Below are 24,310 nucleotides of genomic sequence, written 5' to 3' on the forward strand. Positions count from 1 at the left end.
TTCAAACAAAATTCACTAAAAGGAAAACTGTGTCAAATGATTAAAAAGTCACCGAGTTCATTGCACTGACCTTGAACTATTCCTCAAACTGTGCCTTCCTTTGGGCTCAAATTCTTCAACATAATATTTTAGCTATGAACAACTAAGATTTTCATGCATCCTCTCACTTTCACCACTTCACCACTAACCTTTGCACTTTCTGTTCTAAGAGCTCTCTCCAAACTCAGATTCTAAGGGACCATCTCTCTGGGGATATTTTCATCCAACATTCCTGACTCATTTAGGAGCAATTCTTCCTGCCTCTCAAGTGTTGGTTTTTCTCAGCTTCTGCCTCCTCTTAGTTTTTGGATTGCCTTGTGTTACGTTCAAGGCCTCAACTACATGTTGATGACTTCAAAATGATGTCTCTGGCTCTATCTCTACAGGAGCTTCACATTCTCATTTCACTGTCCACTGGGTCTCTCTTAGAGACTCACAAACAAAAAACACCAAGATTGAATTCCTTCTGAAACTGTTTCTCTTCTTGATTTTTCCATCTGAGTTAATATTGTCAAAAATTTGGAGTTCCCTGGTGGCTCAGTGGGTTAAGGATCCAGTGCTGTCATTGCTACAGCTCTGGTTACCTCTGTGTTGTGGGTTTGATCCCTAGCTCAGGAACTTCCTCATGCCACAGGTATAGCCCAAAAAATAATGTCAACTGTCTGTCCAATCACCCAAGTTAGAACACTGAGAATTGTTCCTAATTCTTTTCTCTCCCTCATATCTGCTCCAGAGAAGTTGATACATTTTTAAAATTTTCCCACGTAAATAGATCCTGAGTCTTTAAAGTCCTGTTGCCACTGCTGTCCTCAGGTCCTCATTCCTCACTTGTGCTGCTGGATTAGCTCTTAAGTGTTCTTGTCCACTTCCAATCTAAATTCCAAACCAAAACACAAATAAGCACTCCACAATACAAATGTTATATCATTCCTTGATTTACATCTTTAGCAGGTCTTGGAAACCCTGCCTCACTTGAGATGCCGCCTGAATCCAGAATCTTCCACTACTGACTTTCTGGTCCCCTGTGTTGACTTGGACCAGCACAGGGGGAGCACTGCCTAGAACAATGATGACACATAGTGGTATTTGCTATGGGCTGAATTGTGTGACCATTCCCTTCATATGTTGAAATCCTAACTCTTAGTACCTTGGACTGTGACTGTACTTGGAGTCTTGAAAGAGATAAATAAGCTAAAATGAGGTCATTAGGATGGGTCCTAATCTGATATGACTGGTATCTTTATAAGAAGAGGTGATTAAGAAACAGATACAATGCATAGGAAAAACCATGTGAAGATATGAGGAGAAAATGGTGATAAACAAGCCAGAGAGTAAAGCCTCAGAAGAAACCAACACTGCTGACACTTTGATCTCCAACTTCTAGCCTCCAGGACTGTGAGAACATTAATTTCTTGTTGTTTAAGCCTCCCAGTATCTGGTATTTTGTTATAGCCACCACAGCAAACTAATACAGTTCTCAGTGAAATATTTCTTGAAAAAATGAATGACTTTTTCAGATAAATACATTGATAACTATTTGGTGACTAACATTCTCTGAAGCCTGAAGCTTGTTTTAAAGAAATGAGATTGGACTGGAGAAGACAGGCCTTCCTGACTGCTGATTACAATATTCCAGTAGCAAAAGATTGCCCACTTGTTGGCCCTCACTTTGGATCTAAGTGTTAAATGTTTACTCTCCCATTTAAAAAGCTGAAGTGGAGTTCCCACCATGGCACCTTGGGTTAAGAATCCGACTGCAGCGGTTTTGGGTCACCGTGGAGGCACAGGTTTGACCCCTGGCCTAGTGCAGTGGATTAAAGGATCCAGCATTGCTGCAGTTTGTCTCAGTCATATGCTGTGAGTGTGACCATAATTTTTTTAAAATAATAATAAAAGCAAAATTTGAGCAGTAAATTTCACCTTTAGCAAGTTCTTTTCATCTTGGTCAGGATGAAGAAACACTTTTCATCTCCTTCCATCCCTGTGGTGTGGGCTGGAGATGCTTGCAGGACCCCAGAGGAGGAAAACAGTATTATTGACTCTAGAAACCACACTCATCAGAGGTTAGAAGAGTACTAAGTATAGGAGTTCCCATCGTGGCGCAGTGGTTAACGAATCCGACTAGGAACCATGAGGTTGCGGGTTCGGTCCCTGCCCTTGCTCAGTGGGTTAACGATCCGGCGTTGCCGTGAGCTGTGGTGTAGGTCGCAGACGCGGCTTGGATCCCGCGTTGCTGTGGCTCTGGAGTAGGCCAGTGGCTGCAACTCCAATTCTGGCTCTGGAGTAGGCCAGTGGCTGCAACTCCAATTCAGCCCCTAGCCTGGGACCCTCCATATGCCGCGGGAGCGCCCCAAGAAATAGCAACAACAACAACAAAAAAGACAAAAGACAAAAAAAAATAAGAGTAATAAGTATAGTTTTATTTTATTTTTTAATTTTTAAATTTTTTATAGGGCCACACCTGCAGCATATGGACGTTCCCAGGCTAGGGGTTGAATCAGAGCTGCAGCTGCCAGCCTATGACACAGACACAGCAATGCAAAATCCAAGCTGCGTATGCGACCTACACCACAGCTCAAGGCAACGCTGGATCCTTAACCCACTGAGCAGGGGCCAGAGATGGAACCTGCATCCTCATGGATAGTAGTTGGGTTCGTTACCCTTGAGCCACAATGGCAACTCCCCCGTATGTAAGTCAAAACTCTCCAAGCTTTGAAAAAGAGAAAGCAAGCCTTGATATCCAGAAGTTGGTCAGGCACTCAAAGCTAGGTCTTATAACTCCTTGCTGAATATAAAAAAGATTACAGGAGTTTCCATCATGGCTCAGTGGTTAATGAACTTGACTGGTATCCATGAAGATGCAGATTCAATCCCTGGCCTTGCTCAGTGGGTTAAGGATCCGGCGTTGCCTTGAGCTGTGGTGTAGTTCACAGACGTGGCTCAGATCCCGCATTGCTGTGGCTGAGGCTGTAGCATGGGCCAGCAGCTACAGCTCTGATTAGACCCCTAGCCTGGGAACGTCCATATGACAAAATAAATAAATAAATAAAATAAAAAATAAATTAAAAAATTATAGAACATCGACACAAACAAGGCACTCTGTGACCATGATGGATAAAGACAACAATAAAACCACTCCATCATCTTGTCTGAATATGAACATTGTCCAAGCCACAAAAATGATCCAGAGACCTATCCTGGCTAATATGAGTGATTGGTGCTTCTTTACAAGTTTACAGCATCTACATCTTTTCATTCTCCATGTCCTATGGATAAAATTTATTAAGATATCCAAACATAGACTTACCTCTGTCTTTAATGCACAACAGGGCTCTATTTACTTAAAATTCCTCAAAGCTACTTAATAGCCCCAAATCCTATCATATGTCACTTCAAACTCCCTGTTACTAAGGTGCCTCATGGTTCCCTATGGTAAACAGTCTCCTTTGTTGCAACAAGCAATAAGCCCAACATATTTAACTATGGATATGCTCCTGATAGTCTTTGTTTTATGCATTTACAGATAGCTATATACACAACTGTGTGTGTGTGTGTGCATGCACGCACAGAGCAAAAAGCCTGGAAATATAAATACTAAAATGTTAATAATTGTCTCTGAGTGGTAGATCACAGGTTAATTTGATGTTCTTATTTTTTGTTTATCTATATTCTCTGAGTTTTTTACAATAAAGATTATTGCTATATTTAATTAGAGGGGAAAAAATACAGAAATACACATATAAGGACTTTCTCATTCTTCTTTTTTTTGTTTGTTTGCTTTTCAGGGCCACACCTGCAGCATATGGAAGTTCCCAGGCTACGGATTGAATCAGAGCTGTAGTCATGGGCCTATGCCATAGCCACAGCAACACAGGATCCGAGCCGAGTCTGTGACCTACACCACAGCTCATGGCAACCCTGGATCCTTAACCCATTGAGCAAGGCCAGGGATTGAACCTGCGTCCTCATGGATCTTAGTCATATTTGTTTCCGCTGTGCCACAAAGGGAACTCCAGACTTTCTCATCCTTTAGAAAAAATTCTTCAATATATTTGAAAAAGATGGAACAGTCTGTTGAGAAATTATAGCCTTACAATGGAGTTAGCTAAATCTCATACTATTTAAATCATAATCCAAATCATGAACAGATACTTTAATAAGGAAATGTAACTGATTTCACTATAGATGTGAAGAAAACACAACAAAAAATAGGGGGCAATGATTCATAACAATTAATATCTTTTAATTCAACTTGTTCTCTGATGATTCCTTACCCTGCTGTGTCTTTTTGAAAGCTTTTTTTCAAGTTGATTAATTCATCAAAGTCTAACATTCAATATCTTTATTCTGCAAGTTGTATCTGATAACAAATATGCAGAAATTAATGAATGCCCCCAGTTTTTTCCTTAACATTATCTCACATAGAAAGTTCCAGATCTAACTCAATATATTTTTCTTCTTGGCCATTCTATACTCAATGATTCTAGGTCAGTGATCTATTTAAGAATAGAAAAATGTAATAATATTAAAAAAGGAGTTGGGCAATAAGGAGGACTGTCCACCCCACTGTTTTATTGTCTTGAAATTCTCTATTGAAATACCTATTAATAGAGGATCCTTTATTAAATGAGTTTTTAGGAGTGTGAAAGACAAAAACTTTATACTAAGGTAGGAATAACTTATATGCAGTTCTAAATTAATAAATTGAACAATTTGACTTAATAGTTCACCATACCTTCAGAAATTGTGTGTATTCAATTCTACTTGATGGGTTGATTGGCTATGAGGTTTTGGGTATGAGAAGTTACCCTTCTAAGAGAGCCAGAGATGGAAAGACTTGGGTTTGATCCTAAAATATTCAGAACTGAGGGATCTTTAAACATGGCCCATCCCCTAGCCTGGACAAAGACAGACCATCTTCCCATTGTCCCCACTGCCTTCTTCAACTATAATCTACAATTTTAAACATCCTTTCACATGGAAAGGAGTCTGTATGATATTCAAGAAGTTGGATGTGAGAGCATCCTGCTACAGCTGGAGCATGATATACCTCCGGAGGAGGGGAAGAAGAGATGAATGGGGTAGCGAAGACACCCTTCTTTTCTTTTCTTTTCTTTTCTTTTTTTTCTTTCTTTTTAATAGCTGCACCTGCAGTATATGGAATTTCCTGGTGTAGGGGTGGGATTGGAGCTGCATCTGAGGCCTATGCCACAGCCATAGCAACACATGGTCTGAGCCATATCTGTTACCCACCGTAGCTTGTGGCAACACCAGATCCTTAACCCACTGAGTGAGGCCAGGGATTGATCCTGCATGCTCATGGAGGTCCTTAACCTGCTGAGCCACAATGGCAACTCCCTTTTTTTTATTATTATTAAAAATTAAAAAAAATATTTTTGAGACCCTTCTTTTCCAGCCCAAAACAATGAAAAATTCCCAGCCAGAGCCAGGGTATAGTTGGAAAGTATGAGATCTGGGTTCTATCCTAATTTTATTTCTATCCTGTTGTGTGATAACCCCTCTCAGCCTTTATATGACAAGGAGAAGCAAAAATGACCTTGGAGGGGTAGGAAGACCAGGTAGGGAGGCTGTGTCACCAGGCCAGAGCATGATGATGTCAGTGAAGATAAGAGAAGGGGCCGAAGTTGAGAGATAATTACGAGTTGTTAGAAATTAGAGAAATTGGAGTAAGGAAAATGGACATAAGCATTATTCCAAGATTTCTGGCTTAAGCAAGTGGATTGGTGATAACGACTTTTACTGAGTTAAGAAGAAACACGTACTGGTCTTGGAGAAAGATAACTCTTTTTTTTGTTTGTTTTTAATTGTTATTTTCCCAATACAATTTTTTTTCTACTGTACAACATGGTGACCCAGTTACATATACATGTACACAGAAAACTGAGGGGCTAGAGGGAGACTCATTTGGAGGTGCAGAGAAAATGATAGAATCTGGATTTTACAATAGGAGTCTGGACTGGGGACAAACCTTCTGTAGCTCTTGGCTTGGTTGGTTGGCACTTGAAACCTTGGGTGTGAATGATCTCTCAGGAGATCTAAAAGAGAACTAGGTTGGATAACTGAGGAAGGGCAACAATTAAAAGGAGGAGATGTGCGAAAAGACTAAGATGGAAGAATAACAGGAAAACCAGGTTAAGAATGGTAGCATGAAAACCAAAGGAAATGAATCCTTTAAGAATGAAGGAGAAATTCATGATTCCAAATGTTGCTGGGATGTGCCATTTAGATTCAGTATCATTTTAACATGAGGGAGATGTTGTTTCCATAAAGTGGTGGGAGATGGAAGTGTATAAACCCCCCTTTCAAGGAATTTCTTTTGTGGAGGGGAGGGAAAAATAGAATGGTAGCCAGAGAATTTTTCATGGAAAATAAAAATGTCCCCCAATTCTTGCTAGAGAAGTGTGAAAAAACAGCATCTACAACTACAATGAGTCCATTCATTTTTGCTTCTCTTTATCATATTTGATTGAACATCATCATTATCTTTATCCTAGAGGGTATGTTGGAAATTTCAGCTCTCATAACAAATTTGTTTAACTAAAACTACTTTGTAATCTATGCAGGATAGTAGCAATCCATTTAAGAAAAAAAAAACTGATAAAAGAAAAGGTTAAACAAAGAAATAACAATAAAATTGTTTTGTGGTATATATATATGGGCCAGGGCCTGAATCCAAGCCACAGCTACGACCCATGCCACACATGTGATAATGCTGGATCCGTAACCCACTGTGCCAGGTTTGTTATTGAATCTGCATCACTCCAGAGATGCTGCTGATCACATTGTACACAGCAGGAACTCCTGCAGTTGGATTCTTAACCCACGGCACCATAGTGGGAACTCGTGTGAGGGAGGTATTAATTGCTGGATCTTATTTTCTAAATTTTGTTAACAAATCACCATTGTTTGATTCTGACCATGGCTGTGCTAACGTGTATCTTTAGAACAGTGATTCCCAACTGGGGATGATTTTATGCCAGGGGATATTTGGCAATATCTAGAGACGCTTTTGGGTGTTACAACCGAGGGTGGATGCGCTACGGTGTCTAGTGGGTAGAAGCCAGGGAGTTGAACATTCTATGATGCATAGGACTGTCCCCACAACAAAGGTTTATCTGGCCCCACATGTTAATAATGCCAAGGTTGAGAGACTCAGCCTTAGAGGGGTACACCAGGAAAACCCGTTGTCCTTACCTTTAAGTAACTTTAGTAAATATATACATATGCTATGAAACAGTCTTCTCAAAACCCAGGCAAAACTCAGTTTCCACATAGAAAATATTCTGGCTAATATACATATAAGTTATTTTTAAAAAAGCATTCTATTAAATTAAAAGAGTAGAATCTATTTATTGCCTCTATTATGAAGCATATGCATAAGCATGTTCACCAAGTAAAGCACACCAACAATACATCCCCTTGTTTATGGGACACAAAACAGGACATCAAATAATGATTAACTGCAGTTTATGTTCTAACACAGGGTGGCTGATTAGAAAGTTGTACTTAGTTTCTGTTTGAAAATATAGCTATTGCTTTGTCCTCTGGCTCACTTTGAAAATTGGTGGCTCTGAAAGCTTAAGGTACTATTTTTACATGTCTTATTTGGCTCTGACTTGTGTTACTATGTTCCTGCTTCTCATTTTCCTTGGTCTGGTCACACTGGTAGAGGGTATGTGTGTGTGTGTGTGTGTGTGTGTGTGTGTTTAGGATGAGGGGTGGGGTTGTAGTCACTCAGACAAGGCTCATATAATTTATCTTTCAGGATTATCTTCCTTCTGAAAATGAGAGTTTATAATTTCACAAAATCAGATTTTCCCTTTAGATATGTATTCCTAATTAAACAGAGATTCTCTTTCTATGAAAATTTTAAAAATGAAGAAAATGATATCTGAACATGTTGGGCACTTAAAAATATTTTTGTCCAGGCTTAAGTTCAATTTAGAAAAAAAATATGAAGTGTTCTAGTTGTAATTACTCGAAATGCAATAAAAAATATTGTTTAAAAAAGTGATTAAACACAGTTGTTTCTCCCTGACAATGAGCTAAAGTAGATCAAAGTGAAATCAAACAATAAATTTTTTTTAAAAAAACATTAATTTATAAAGCCATTTAGAAGAAAGCTTTAGAAATATGTAAAATCTTATTTCAAAGGAGAGTATAAAAGAAAAATAATTTGACTTCATTTCAATATAATAAAAGCTAAAATTTTGAAAAATTTTAAAAAGTGCTACAGTTTAGAGTTCCCACTGTGATGCAATGGGATCTGTGGCATCTCTGCAGCACTGGGATGTAGGTTTGATCCTTAGTCTGGCACAGTGGGTTAAGGATCCAGCATCGCCGCAGCTGAAGCATAGGTCTCAACTGTGGCTTGGATCTGATCCCTAGCTCAGGAACTCCATATGCCCTGGGGTGGCCAAAAAATAAAAAATAAAAATAAAAATATAAAGTGCTACAGTCTTATGAGGTTGACTATCTATGAAGTTCTACAAGATTCCACATGCTAAACATGTCCAAATAACTTTTTATGTTCTATTATGCTACTACATAACTTTATACTCATTCCACACAAAGAGGATGTTCCCCTAGGGTTGCATTTCTCTAGAGAATGTCAAGATTTATGCCGATTAACTTTCTCTTTTCTAACGTAGGGATGCTTCATCAACAACTACGTGCTATGTTCTCACTTATTTTACCCTTCAACTGAGTCATAGATGGCCAACAGCATTTCTGCATTAAAGGGCACTGAGGCTGGGATTTGGGGGGGTTGAATAAGAGCCTGCCTATGCTTGGTTATACCCTGTTTTTAACTGACTCTATTTGGAGTCCTACCATAATATTTTTCTTTTCTTCTCTGTTGAATAAAGAGAATATTTTATGACTGCCAAGTCTGTGCTATTCCCAGCAAAGAAAGTTCTTCTTTGCCTTCTGCTTCCCAGGGAATTTTCTTTAAATTTTATTCTAAAACTTGGCTGGCCTCTTGATCATTTGGCCCTCAAATACCAAGTCCTTGGTAACATCATCTGCTTGTTCTAATGAGAAAATCAAGGATGTACTTGTGTATTTAATACTCCTTAGAGATCAGTGAGGCCTGGAAGCACTTTTAGAGATGTTTTAAATTATACCATCATTCACAGGCAAGGAACATGAGGGATAGAGATTTTAGTTGCCTAAATCCTCAGAGCTCTTCTGCAGCAGAGCTAGGATTAGAATTTAGGTCTTTAGCTCTTCAAAATAGTAACATTTAAAAGGAGTAGTAAAGAGAGAGAATAGCCCATATCTTTAAAATAAATGCTCATTTCTATTTCTATTTGAATGCAAGATGATTAAAACAGGCTCAAATGTGTGACATATATTTTATAAACTCAGTGTTCCACTCTTTAAAGAAGCATTATTTAAGGATTTCAATTGACTGGTAAAAAGATACATGACAACTTCAATAAAAAAGCCTATATTTTCCAATTGAAGAAAGATTCCAATGTCTCTAGGTTTCTCAGAGCAACATCAATAGAAGGGCTGAGTTTTATCTCATCTGTTTTATATCAAAATGGCATTTCTAGATTAAAATTAAATTAATATCATCATTTAAAAATTAAAATGAAAGTGAAGCTTGGTTATAATTTGCTTATTTCCAATAATGTACTATACAGCCAATGTCATATAATTTATATATCAATGACACTAATTTTTAACATATGTATCAATGTTATTAAAACAGCCATAGAGACTTTGTACTATGAATGAAATCAAAAATATACTTTAATGCTAATAACATGAACAGCAAACTTTCCTTGGTAATCTCTATTTACAGAAATGGCAGCAATAGGTGTTAGTAATATTCTAAAATTTAATTATTTTATTGCAGAATGTTTAAGTGATTATCATAACTCAAGCTTTTTAGGTCACTTGAAATAGTATGCTCTGGGAACTCATTGCTAAACTTTCCAAAGGGCACTTAATGTTGGCATTGACTTGTTGGCTATTTATGGTTGTTGGTGGGGTATACAACTTTTGAGTAAATCTGCAAGTGATTCTGATTCCTCCCGCCCCCTCCAAAGGAGTTCTAAATGAGCTGAATATTTTCTTAATTCTGAATAAATCCTTGGCATATTTTCAAACAAAGAACTGTAGTCATTATAATCTGCCTGACCTACTATGGCCCTAAGAGATTTTGTTGCCTAGCACTGTAGGCTTAGAACATAGAAGATAGTTATTCTTCTGGAGCTAGTTTTGCAGTGTTCTTGGTAGCATTGCCTAATACCACACATCATCAAAATGATCTGATCAAACATGTGATCCCTAAATCTAAATTCATTTTAAAACAGAACTCTACAGATTCAGAAAGATCCCAGTGACTCTAACTTCTTTTACTGTTTCTACTGTGAAAACCTGGCAAGCTACCTCAATGTTCCTGTACAATCTTTTGAATTTTTCCATTTTGAATCTTACAAATTTGGAGCCCAGATGCCACCAACCTGAAGTTATTGCATACAAGTCTTGAACTCTTTAAAAACCAAGGTATTCTCCAAAACAATGTTTCTCAAGCTTTAATGTGCATAAAAATGACCTGAGAATCTTGCTAAGATGCCAGTTCTTATTCAGTAGGTCTGGGGCAGAGTCTTAGATCCTTCATTTTCAACAAGCTCTGATGCTGTGGGTCCTCTACAGCAAGGTTCTAAAAGACACATCAGAAAAAGTTAAGCAGTTGACTTCAGGCAATTTGTTCTTTAAGAATTGTAGTTCTAAAGTCGTTGTGAAAAATATTTTCCTCTTACTTTATATTAATTCTTCACTTAAAGAGAATCAATTATGAAGGGGAGGGGTCGTCAAGTGTGGATACTCAATGGAGAAATGTTCCTGTTTGCTACCAGTTGGAAACTTCGAGGACTGGCCCCAAGAGGCTAAATGTTAGAGGCTTACCTGCCAGTGTCTGCATACTGCACTGGAGGAGTCATGCCTGAATCTAGCTGGCCCCAGGAGCCTCCAGATTAGCTCTGGTGGAATGGTCCCATGGAGACAGATTAGGATGCCTGAAATGACCTTCCACACTGTCTTGTAAGATTTTCAGAGGACACGCATTATGGATGCAGATACATTAGATGCGTTTATAGCCAAGTTTGTAGATATACATGGATGTATACGTGTATGTATATTTATGTGTGTTTACTCTAAAACAGAAGAGGAGGACACTTTTTTTTTAAAACCAACACCACAGAGAAGAACAGTAACACACAACCACAACTAGGTTTACATTTCCTTCAGTGGTTCCCATCCTCCATCCCATTTGTCATCTCCTTATATTGCTAGAGTGATGGTTCAACATCTTGTCTTTATCATCTCACCTATTTATTGCCTTAGATAATATTTCCTGTTTGTGTTGGCCATGGAATTCAATTTCAGTGAATTTCACCAGCACAGTTCCATGAACCTGAAAAATGTTTAATATGACCATTGGGTTAAATTATGTATGCAGTATACAATTATTTACTTAGTGTCAGGCAAAGAAATTTTTATTTCATACTTCTAAACATTTTCCCATTAAAATTAATGACATGGTGAAAAAGCATAGGAGAAACGAATTCAACAGCTAGTTTCTTTTTCATGGTGAAAGATTATACCCTAATGAGAAACCAGTACATTAGAAAACTGTCTTCACTTGATTTGATTACTATCCTGATATGAACAGATCACTATTCTGCAATAGAATGTGAAATAGGAGTATATTCCCTATCAAATATCAAATACCATGAAAATTTCCTCTCTTGAATTAAAGCAATTGACTCTATTAAGAACACTGATGAATCATTATTTACATATGAACAAATGTACCTATCTGCAAAAGGTAAATTATAAAATCAGATTAAAGTTATTACCTTTACAAAAATTTAAAGTTAAATTACATTTTAAAGGACTCCTAGTGGAGCTATGAAACAGGCAATAAACTCTACTTTGTTTCTAGGTACTAAGTAGACATAATACACATTTCATTATTTGTAGGTGTAAATCATTAGGAATAAAAAAATAAATGAACACACAAAACATTTGTTCCTGAAATAATCATATATGCTTTAATAACCTTGAGAAATGAGCTGGGAAAATCCATCTTTAAGAACCCACAATCAATACTTCATACGGAAGATACAAATACAATGGCCAATGGATTAAAAAAAAAACCTGCTGCTTCTCAAGCAAGATTTATGATACTGTTATTACATTTAAATAAAAGTAAACTCGAAGTTATATTTAAAAGTGACTCTTTTTTGAATTGTGACATGAGGAAGTTAAATGGATTTATATTTGGAGTTGATACATTTGTATCAACAGTATTTCCCCTTATCAGTAATCTGAGAATCCTCTTTGAAATATACTGGCTTTTTTTTTTTATGTTGCAAAAATATCTTTTGTATTATTATTTTTTTTACTAGTTATTCACACATTTTAAAAAATGGAGTTGTGATGAGCATTTTATCTTGTAGGATGAACATAAATATATGTCTGAATTATACCACTGTTAAAATAAGAAAAGCCTATTTTTCCATTAACTCTTGGTCATCAGCTGCTTTTGGCACTAGTACAATTAAGAAGAGGTGTTTTCCTAACCTTACTACATCATATATCACTTGGGAATTTTATATATTACCTAATCTATACACATATGAACTAATACTAAGAAATAGGTACACAAACACATACATACACAAACACATATCACCAAGATACCAAACTCTTGAAATGGTTTTTATTAATTCATGATGATATTAATGACATGTGACACTGTGCTACATAACTGTGATTAAGCCAACCAACAATTTATCACATACAAAGAAACCATATAGATTTTCCTAATTTTGAGATTCTCTGTGAGATGGTACCATCCCTCTAATTTACAGAATTTTAACTATGATGGGTTATAGTCAGAGCACAAAAGAATGGGACTCATGTGTCAAGAAAACCAAACCCATAACCTAAGACCTGGGTCTCAACACACACAGGTATGCTCTGTGAAGCCTGGGTCATTCTTCATGGTGTTCATGATCCAGTTTTAACTGTAATAGTAAATCAATATTGCTGTGATTATATAATATGCTTCCATAGACTTTTACAAAACTACAATGAATGCTTTGCTTGCATATCCATTTATAAGTCCTGGACAGGGTTGTAACAGTGCTCCACTGTTTATATGATTATGTTTACACAGCTTTTGATGAAGTATATATTTAATACTTGGATTTGAAGTACCTTGGTTTTCTTTTAAATGATAATGTGTGATACAATTATATTTTAGACAAATGATGTATATGACCAAAAATTATCTATAAGAACATGGAAATGAAGAAAGCACTTATAGTTACCACCTCGAAAATACAAAACAATTGGCTTCATTGACGTTTCCGGTTAAATGTAGGTGTCAAAGTAGTCTTTTGTATTCCATCCTTTAATAGACCCAGATATGACTTTATGAAACTGATTACTTTTTAAAGTATAATATAATGGCTGACATATTTTAGCTCTGGTTTCTACCAAGAAATCTTAAAAATATACTAGTAGCATGTGTCCATTCTTGCTAATAGGAAAAGTACTTATCCATGTGTGATACCTTCATTCTTGCAGTGCAAGAATACCAACTGATAAATCATACTCTCTGGGATTTGATGTCAGAGACTAAAAGGACTCCTTTTGTTCTAATATTCATATGCTATTGTTGGAGAAATCTCAGCTCTACAACACTGTAATTACAATGTCTTTCTAATTTTTTTCTCTTTCTCTGATAATGACAATGGCAGCAAATGACCAAATTTGATTTATGTTCCACATCAAATAGTTCCTTGCTCTGTTGAGCATTGTCTCCTTCAAATAATTTACTTCTCTCAACCGCTCCCCCCCCCCAAAAAAAAAGAAATAATGCAGGAAGCTACAGAAAAATCAAGTGTGAGATACTGCAACTAGATTACAAGTATCCATGATGGCTGTAATCTATTTATGGAAAACAGGCAAATTCATGTTGTCACCTTTGCCTTGGCCTCTAAATATGCCTGATTCACTATGATTCATTTATTGCTAACTCCCTGCCTTTTTCCTGGATACCATTGCTACAGGCCTTTTGCTCTTGGTGAGCTCGCTATATTCATTTATTAGTTCCAAGAATTTTTTCAGATTCTTTGGGATTTTTCTATGTAGAAAATCATGCTTTTTGTAAATAAAAGCATTTCTATTTCTTCTTTTCCAATCTATATAATCTTTATTTCCTTTTCTTGTCTTATTCACTAGGTAGTACAATGTCGGATAGGAGTGGGGAGAGGACATTCTTACCTAATTCCCAGTCTTAGGGAGAAAGGGTCCAGTCTCCACCACTAAGTTGATGTTAGTTATAGGGTTGTGTTGTGGGTTTTTTTGTAGATGTTCTTTATCAAGTTGAGGAAATTTGTTCTGCTACTAGTTTTCCAAGTGTTTTTTTTTTTTTAAATTTTCATGAATAACGTATTTTCTCAAATGTTATTAGTGAAGCAATTGATATAATCATATGATTATTCTTCTTTTGCCTGTAGATGTGGAGGATTACACTGACTTTTGACTATCAGACCAGTCTTGCTTACCTGGAACAAATCTCCCTTGTATGTATAATTTTATTTATTCACTGTTGGATATGATTTGTTGGTATTGTGTTGAGAATTTTTGTGTCTATATTCATGAGAAATATTGGTCTGTAATTTTAGCCTAATATCTTTATCTGGTTTTAGTACTAGGGTAAGTCTGACTCATAGAATGAGTTAAGAAAGTGATCTTTTATTTCTATTTCTTGAAAAGATCATAGAGAATTGGTATTATCCTTCCTTAAATGTTTAGTAAATTTACCAGTGACACTATCTGGGCCTAGTGTTTTCATTTTTGGAAGCTTATTAATTATATGTTCAATTTCTCATACGGACATAGGGCTATTTGGATTGTCCATTTCTGCCTCTACAGTTTTGGTAGTCTTTATCTCTTAAGGAACTGATCTCTTTCACCTCAGTTATCAAATTTGTGGGCATAGAGTCGCTCATAGTATTTCCATTATTACACTATTAATGTCCAAGGATCAGGAGAGATAACCCTTCTTTAATTTCTGACATTGGCAATCTCTTCCCTCTCTTTACTTGGTTAGCCTGTGTAGAAGTGTATCAATTTTACCTTTTTTTTTCCTCTCTCAGAGAAACAGGTTTTGGCTAAGTTGATTTTTCTCGATTATTTTCCTGTTTTCAAAGTCATTGATTTATATTCCAATTTTGCTTGGTATAGGCTTAAATAGTTCTATTTCCTCTAGTTTCCTAGAGTTGGAGCTTTGGTTATAGATTTTAGTATTTTCTTTTGTCATACATGCATTTAATGTTATAACTTTCTCTATAAACACTTCATTTGCTGTTATCACACACATAAGTTGTATTTTTACGTATTTCAAAACATTTAAGACAAAAAAAAATAAAAAGTAAAAAAATAAAAAAGGAGTTCCCATCATGGCTCAGTGGTTAATGAATCCAACTAGGAACCATGAGGTTGCAGGTTTGATCCATGGCCTCCCTCAGTGGGTTAAGGATCTGGCATTGCCGTGAGCTGTGGTGGAGGTCACAGATGCAGCTTGGATCCTGTGTTGCTGTGACTCTGGTGTAGGCCAGCGGCTATAGCTCCAATTAGACCCCTAGCCTGGGAACCTCCATATGCCGTGAGAGTGGCCCTAGAAAAGGCAGAAAGACATATATATATTTAAAATTTTCTCTTCAGATTTACTTTTCAACTCATTTTATTTAGACGTATGCTATTTAAACATTTCCAAATATTTGGAGATTTTCCAACTATCTCTTTGATTTCTGATTTAATTCTATTGTGATCTAAAAACATACTTTGTATGATCATTATTCCTTTAAATTTGTTAAATAAGGTGTGTTTTATGACCAATTATGTGGTCTATCTTGGTAAATGCTCCATGTGCATTCTGCTGTTGTTGAATACAATATTCTATAAATGTCAAACAGACCTAATTGATTCATAGTGCTATTTTGGTCATATATATCCTAATATTTGACTGTTAATAGTACTGTTTATTGAACTTCTCCCTTACCCTTTCTTTTACTGTATCACACTGCATTTTCATTCTTTGGTTCACATTTCTAACCTCAACTTCCCTTTGCTTTTTCCCCTACTGCAGAGTCCATTTTTTCCTCACTTTGATTACATTTTTTTTGTTGTTCTTTTCTTGTTCATGCCTGTGTATCATCACCAAGCAAGTAGTAAATCCACTGATGGCCTTGTCTTGAAGGACTTCTGCTTCCTTTAGAACACCTAGAACCAGGTGCACTTTGGAGCAATGTTCACATAAAAGATGAATGGTTGCTGGTTGATTGAAATGTACCAAGGTGATTCCCCCAAGTTAAGAAGAGAACAGAGGCCTTGCAGCATAACCCAGATATACCCATTGGAAAGTCTTGTTGGTGTCTATTACTAGAGAAAGGCTTGTATGGGCTTCTCTCAAACATTTTGAATTGGTTTCCTGGGGCTGCCGTAATAAAGAACAGTTGGCCTTTGGTATCTGCTGATGAAGAACCTGTGGATAAAGAGGGCTCATGCACTATGCTATTTTATATAAGGGGATTGGAGCATTGGTGGATTTTGGTATCGGTGGAGGGGAGGGCAGGTGGTAGAGCCAATTCCCTGGGGGATACTGAGGGATGACCATACCACAATATGGGTGTCTTAAAACAACAGAAATTTATTCTTTCTCAGTTCTGAAGGCTAGATGTGCAAAGTGAAGCCATTGGTGGGACCAGGCTCTCTCTAATGTTTCTAGGGAAGAGCCCTTCATTGCTTTTCTCACCTCTAGCGGTGGCCACCTTTGGGCTCTCTGGCTGCAGCAGCTGCACGGCACCAATCTCCTTCCATTGTCACCTGGCATTTCCCATGTGTCTCCTCTGCGTCTATCTTATAAGAACATCAGTTATGGATTTAGGCCTCATCTTGATACTATTTCACTCAGTTCAGTCCTCCAATTTAATAACAAAAAAATGTCATGCAGACTCATTTTGTTGTGGCCTCTCTCAGTGAGCTCACCGCATATATCTCTTGGATCTATAGCAAATTTACACTGAGAGGGAGGATGAAACCCAAAGATGACTCAGTTTCCTTACCTTGATGGTTGGCTATTCTTTTCCCTCTTGTCATACAATTTCCAATGCTTAGTAGAACACAGGAGACATATCTTTTAAATTCCCACATAGCCCATTTTCTCACAGGAATCTATCAGAGTTTTGTTTTGTTTTGTTTTTGTGAGGGAAACTTTTATTTTATTTTATTTTATTTTATTTTATTTTCCCACTGTACAGCAAGGGGGTCAGGTTATCCTTACATGTATACATTACAATTACATTTTCCCCCCCACCCTTTCTTCTGTTGCAAAATGAGTATCTAGACAAAGTTCTCAATGCTATTCAGCAGGATCTCCTTGTAAATCTATTCTAAGTTGTGTCTGATAAGCCCAAGCTCCCGATCCCTCCCACTCCCTCCCCCTCCCATCAGGAAACATTCTTATTTAATCAGATAACCCAGGCCAGGATGTGATAAGAAATTCTATTATTCCTTTAGTAGGAATTTAAGAGGCATCTTCTGAAGATGCATTAACTTGAATCAAAGGTAGGCCTCCGAGGGTTGGCACAACAACAGCTGCTAGGAGAGAGACTTTGGAGCAGTTCATCATTTAACCTTTCTGATCCTGCCAGGTACCTGCTTCCTACCTTGTCTCCATAATCCAGCTGCCCTGTCTGCCAATAGCCTGTTTGTGTAGGGGGTTTACATAATACTTACTACAAAGTAAAGGAGGCTTTCTGGCATCATTAGAATATTACAGGTTAGAGACTATTAGCCATGGATAAAGATCCTTTATATTTCATCTTTTGAATTTTTATCTTCAAAGATTTTATTATATGATGGTTAATGGCAATGAAAAATACAAATATTACTTTGTAGTAGTTTGGATCAAGACAGGTGTTGGAAAAGAACAGTTGTTGAATGACAGAAGGAAATTTTTATTTCATTAGCTAGCTTTGGAGCTATTATTTCACAAGTATTGTTTAATTGTGGGTTCTAAATGGGAAAAGACCCACAACAGGGAGCCATTTGATTATAGAATGAAAACTTTAAATTATGTGATTATTATTGTTCTGATTTAAAGAAAAACCACCAATCTTTCTAGCTACTCCTATGGTTAAAATTTGTTTCTGTTTCACCTGGCTTTTATTACTATAACTGGAAATATACACACACAAACATTCTTATCTATACAATTCTTTCTATTCCCTTGTACCATGAGGAGGATAGGGTGTTAATTTTATGGTATAAAAAAAGGATCCAAAGAATTAGATTTGTCAGGTACTGGCTTAAACAAATGAAATTTCCATTGAACAGAAGGAAGAGCTATCTGGCCAAATACTCAACCTCCAAAATCAAAGACTTGTTCATCTGGAGGAGGGTCATGCGTCCAAACTTCACTCCCAATGCTTCGGTAGTTCATGATGTTATATAAACTCTCAGCAACACAAGGAATAGTGGTGTGGGGCTTCTTGAAGGAAAGCCAAATTAGCAGCTTTATGCTTTCTGTATGAGGTTGGATTCATACACGGCTGATAACATTCAAATCTCATCTCATGTGAAGAGAGCGAAGAAAATGAATTGTTGCTTTAAGCAGGACACTGTTTCATTTAGTGAATGCAAATCTTTTGGCTCTCTGATGCAGCTCAAGATTCTACTTATTATAAATGGAAAACAGTCCGTCATGCTTTGGCATTTGCATTGACACATACAATATCAGAGTGTCCTAGGAGGAGATATTTTATTTTGTTTCAGCTAACTTATTTCATGGACACACTTAAAATACTGTACCTACAACAGGAATATTAAAAGCTTCAGATGGCAGAATGGTCATGCATAAAAATAAACAAAGTGGAACAAGGTTTGATATATTTTTCCTTCCTTCATTTGGAATTCAAATAATCTAAGTTCTTGGATTTGCTTTTTTATATTTACACTTAGGAATGAAATGCCGGTTTCAAATAAGATCTGTTCACAACCAGATTACTGAGCCCCAGCTACAAGAAAATATTGATAATTTGTGTAGTGTTCTAAAGAAGTACACAAATTTCAGCTTTGGCAGTTTGGACATAGTCACTGAGGGGGGAAACACTCACTTCTACACTTACATCTGATGATGATTTATGCCTGATTACATCTGCTTTACATGTTGGAAGAGTGATCCTGAATTTTGCCTCTTCTCTCCTCAGTATTATTTTGATTACTAGCACCAGCACTTTAAGTTTAAATTTTCAATTGGGGTGCAGCCCAGGGGATCTGGAGGGCTCTCATTTAAGTTTTGCAGATTAAGTGAAGATGTTTTATGCATACTTTATGGCTAGAATCTGATCTGACTGGTTAATGTCCACAACAAGAAAGAATAGTCAAGTGACAAATACATCTTTCTCTTTTTACATCCCCCCACCCATATTTCCAAAAAAAGAAAAAAAAAGAAAGAAAAGAAAAGAAAAGAAAAAGAAAAGAAAAGAAAAGAAAAACAAGCTAGGCTTATCTTTGCTTACCTCTGACAACAATTCAAAAAATATTTCTTGAGTGTGACTACATCTCAGGAGCTGGGGTATGATGATGAACAGGGCTGTCACAGATCCTGCTAATAAGGATGCCTCACACTCTAGCTAGGAGACAGATGCTCAAACATGTGATGCTGATGCAACTATTAAGGGACATGACATGGACAGCTCAGGTGCTGACAGGGCATGTAGCAGGAACATCTACACTTAACTCAATGGGTCAGAAGGCTTCCTGGGGGAACTTGCATCTCAAAAGGACCTGGAATGAAAAGCAGGAGTTAAGCCACGTGAGGTTGGGTGGAATACAGTAAGGGAGTTCTGGGAAGACAGGACTGGAGAGAAGCAAGAGAATGATAGGGTAAAACCTGAAGTTGAAGGTTACTTGTAGTGGGGGTCAGAAGGGTTAAAACAGAGGCTGGGATGGGATGCCAAGTCCTAAAAGGCCTTGTGTACTACTTGAAGAAATTTAAACTTGGGTGAAGAAGTTAGAAGCTTCCTGCAATAACCTGTTTAGGCCTGTGTATTGATTATAAGTGATGGTTAGCATTATTGAATGAAACAGCTAAAATGTCCTGCTTCTTCTCCCAAATATTTTAGATATTATGGAAGATTGTAAAGATTTGCAAAGAATCTTTACCATGTAAAGATTCCTACGGTAAGTTTTTTCCTTGAATTGAATGTATTACCATCAAATGTTTATATATCCTTTCATTAGTAAAGCAAAACTGGAAAACCCAGTGATTTTGCCTTAGAGGAAGCTCAAAACACTTTTTGTGTTGCATTCCTTCAAGGTGTTGAGTACATATTCTTTTTTTTTCTTGTCATCTTCATTTTCTTGTTGAACAGTGTTTTGATGTTACTAACTGTACAGAATGTATTCTAGAAGTATATGGGTATAAATTATGTATGTATCTTAAAATAGAAATATCATATCCATTTCCTAGGTTTTTCACTTTGAACCAATAATTTTGTTTCATATTATAAGGGGAAATTTTGACAAAAAATTTAACTAAAAGGATAATCACACTTAAGTCTTTGAAATTAAAATATAACCAGAAGAATAACTGAAAAGCTAGTTATTCCTCATTGCTGTGGGAATTACTAGATAGTCAACATCTCAGAAGAATATTTAGATAGGTAGGTGGGTAGGGAGGTAAATGGATGGATGGAGGATGGATGATAGACAGACAGATAGATATATAGCTATCTGAAATAAATTTTAAAATCAGCATAATGCTTTTTCCCAATATTTGATCTCTATGTATATATTATATAAATATGTGATATTTATCACACATATATAAGGTATATATATCATATATGTTAACCTTGTGCCTAATATATAATTCAAATATATCGGGGACCTTATACTCTTTACTTGGTCATACACCATGGATACACACACACACACACACACACACACATCACATTCCGCTCCCCAGGGATAAACATTAACTGACACACAATAGGTAAAGCAAACCAATAATTCCCAGGCTCTAGCAACCCCAAACTAAAAATTCAATCAAACTGACAAGATGGGATGGAATATCCCATTGAATTAACAAGAAAGAGATAGAATGGGAAAAGAATTTGTTACCTGGTCCTACCTGCCCTCTTTGGACATAAATAGGTTTTACTCTCTAGCTTCAAATGGGAATAGCGATTTGGCAAGATATGCAAAATGCTTGAAACTGGACAAAAAGGATAGGAGAGTTAAGAGACTATAAATTCCCTAGGATGCTATAAATATAAATTTTTAATAAGTTTCTGTCAAAATTTATAAAAAAATTAAGAGATTAATTTTTTCATTAAATTAAATACATAGCACAAGAAAATACATGCTATTTTTTTTACTTAGTCACACATTTCACATCTTCAGATATCAGTATCAACTATTAAGTTGAATATATTAAATACTTTTATTATTTGTAGACTGTCTTTACAGTAAGATAATTCCTTCTCTTCATCAAAAAATCTATAATGAAGATTCTTTTAACTAAAGATTTCACCCTAACATGACAAAGACTATGGTTACAATCTAAAAAGAAAGCCTTCTCTTATACATATGTCTTTTTTAAAGGAACTAAAATAATTATCATTTTTCTGAATAATATATTTCAGAAAGACAGAACATTCTTCAATATTACAGTGATAACTGTAAGAATAGCGTTTGTCTTCAGTCATCCTATAATATAATTTTCCCCTGATATCGTACTAAATGTATCATCCTGAGTTTAATTTCAAGTCTTTGAAAAGGCTATTGTCTTAAGAAATTACAAAGGAATTTAAACTCCAATGCATAAAACATCATTTTCCTACAGATTTCCCATTCCTTCCATCTAATATTCTAAGGAGGCAACATTGAAAGAGAAATAGTGGGCGGGAGGCAGTGTGATGACAAATTATATTGAACAATATAATTACCCTAGTCTTCATAGAGGACTTTCCACTTTCCAGATCGTTACAAGACATGAAATTGGTCAAGAGGTAGATACCCAACCCATTTTTCCAAATGGAAACTGACACACTACAATGCTTTAACACAGGCTGTGAAAATGGTCAGCAGCCGAATCAAGATTAGAAGCAAAAGGAACTAGTTGCAGTTGCATTTCCATAGCTGCCCAAAACACGTCAATGGGATGACAGGAATAGCGTTGGTCCACCCCTGCAGCTGTGTTCCATCTTGCTCTGTGACACACACAGCTGATGGAAGTTTCAAACTCCATTTAAAGCTGACAGCACATCTTTTTCCAATGTCAAACCCATGAAATCAACACAAGGAATGATTATTTACGGCGATATCCTCAGACTCAGGAATGTAGGCTTTGTTGAAACTACATAGAATGTATTTCAACAAATGAGATCAGGACAGGAAAAGCAAAATTAAAGGACATCTTACACAGTCATGAAAATGACAACTTCAGTTCTACAGTTCTACTGTTATTCTACAAAGAGATGTTTATGAGTACAATTAGAAGTAGATTATCAAGCAAGTGGATTTGAAATGTAACTCACACCTCCATGCTGATGTGAGCCTTGATCTGCATGCTCTTAAATTAGGAGGGAATAAATGTAGTATAATTTGATTGTGTTTTATAGTCAACACATCTCTTCCTAGAATATAAAAACATATCACTATCCATTGCTAATGATTTACCAAGCTCTTCAGATACGTTTAAAACACCAAAGAAAATTTGATCATTTCACCAAGCAGTGCTATGAGCCAAAAAAGCAATATGGCCAGAATGGAGATACACACAATGGGGGTGCTTTGTGGGAGATGCAGGCAAATAAACAGCTGTACTGTTGTCCTTTAGGCTCATGAGAATGATGTCCATGGTACCAACCCCGTGGTCACTGTGTGAGTAGCCAGTATATCAGTGACACGCTAACATAGATGACACACAGCATGATCCAGTTTATTCGTGTGATTGGCGGCCTACAGTTACCTGTCACGTGGAGGATGACATTGGAAGACAGAATGCCACTAGAGTTTTGGGCCCGAGCCACATAGAGGCCTTCGTCTGCCTTGCATACCTTCGGAATGAACACCAAATGTCTTGTCTCCTTGTGTAAAACCTGCAAGTGCTCGTCTGCAGACAATTTCTGGCCCTTCTTGTACCTAAAGCAGAGAGTCAGTTTTTAAAGTCAGGATCACTGCAAATTCATATCATTTCCAAGTTCTGACAAACATTGCAATTCAGCCCATCACTACTGCAATATTCTCAGCATTAGCAGAAAACTCTGCAGCAACCACATATTCCAGTGTGGCTGTTTCTCCTGCAAGCAGAGGCTGGCAAATGGTGGCCATAGACTCAGACCCCATTTTTTAAAAATTGAATTTTGGGAACATTTTTTGAATTCCAAAATTGAATATTGGAATATTGCATATGAAAACTCAGATATTCAACTCCTTTTTTTTTTTAAAACAAAACAAAACAAAACAAAACAAAACAAAACAAAACAGGCCATCTGGTCACACGCAAATATCCACCATTTGCTCATGGTAACTTTATCCCCAAGCTGGAAATGGCACCTTCTGTTTGGCCGGCATCACTCTTTTGGCCATTATGACATAGCAGCTTGTGGCTTCTTGGAATCTATCAGAGCAAGATTCATCTGCCCCATGATACTCATCCTACAAGATGAGTATCATCTAATTATCATCTGATGGTGCCTTGGTATTTTCATCCATATGAGAATACCAAGGTGCCACTTTAGAGGAAGGTACTTATGTACCACTTCTTGAGGATATTAGTTCATTTCATTTGTGTGAATTAATTTCATTAGCAGAAAATAATTTCTAATTATAAAAAGCATTTATGCAATTAGATGATTACTGTTAATGACACATTTCTAAAAGTTTCTAAAAGCTATGAACATGAGCAGTTAGCTGCATTGTTCTATAAAACAAATAATTTGTTTATTTTGTATACTCTAGATTCTTGTTTATTTAATTGTGTGCCTGTTCTTCCACATAGGAAGTGGTGACAACTTGCATCATTTTCTATCCCCGCTGCCTAAGTGATAATTTCGCATTTTTCTGAGTGTCCCAAGAATGGTTTCCTGATAGCTTGTCAGTTTTCAACTGAGCAAAATTGTTGTGAATTCAAGGGTAAGATATTTTT

The 24,310-nt window shown here is 36.6% G+C and overlaps 1 protein-coding gene across 5 annotated transcripts in view; it reads right to left on the reverse strand.

The window, feature by feature from the left end:
* Positions 1-11,368: 11,368 nt before the first annotated feature.
* Positions 11,369-24,310, reverse strand: part of CCDC141 (coiled-coil domain containing 141) — a 207,241-nt gene continuing 194,299 nt past the window's right edge. Inside the window, exons 24-25 of one of the 5 annotated variants that reach the window (XM_047772988.1) lie at positions 23,220-23,304; positions 11,369-11,488 (exon numbers count right to left, since the gene is read on the reverse strand). In XM_047772988.1, coding sequence (XP_047628944.1) covers positions 11,399-11,488; positions 23,220-23,304 — 175 coding nt within the window. In that variant the 3' untranslated portion in view covers positions 11,369-11,398. Of the gene's footprint in view, positions 11,489-21,429; positions 23,305-24,310 lie in introns of those variants that run through there. The other 4 variants (XM_047772987.1, XM_047772989.1, XM_047772986.1 and 1 more) reach the window with 4 other exon arrangements.

This window comes from Phacochoerus africanus, chromosome 3 (genome assembly GCF_016906955.1).
Source record: "Phacochoerus africanus isolate WHEZ1 chromosome 3, ROS_Pafr_v1, whole genome shotgun sequence".
Taxonomy (NCBI): domain Eukaryota; kingdom Metazoa; phylum Chordata; class Mammalia; order Artiodactyla; family Suidae; genus Phacochoerus; species Phacochoerus africanus.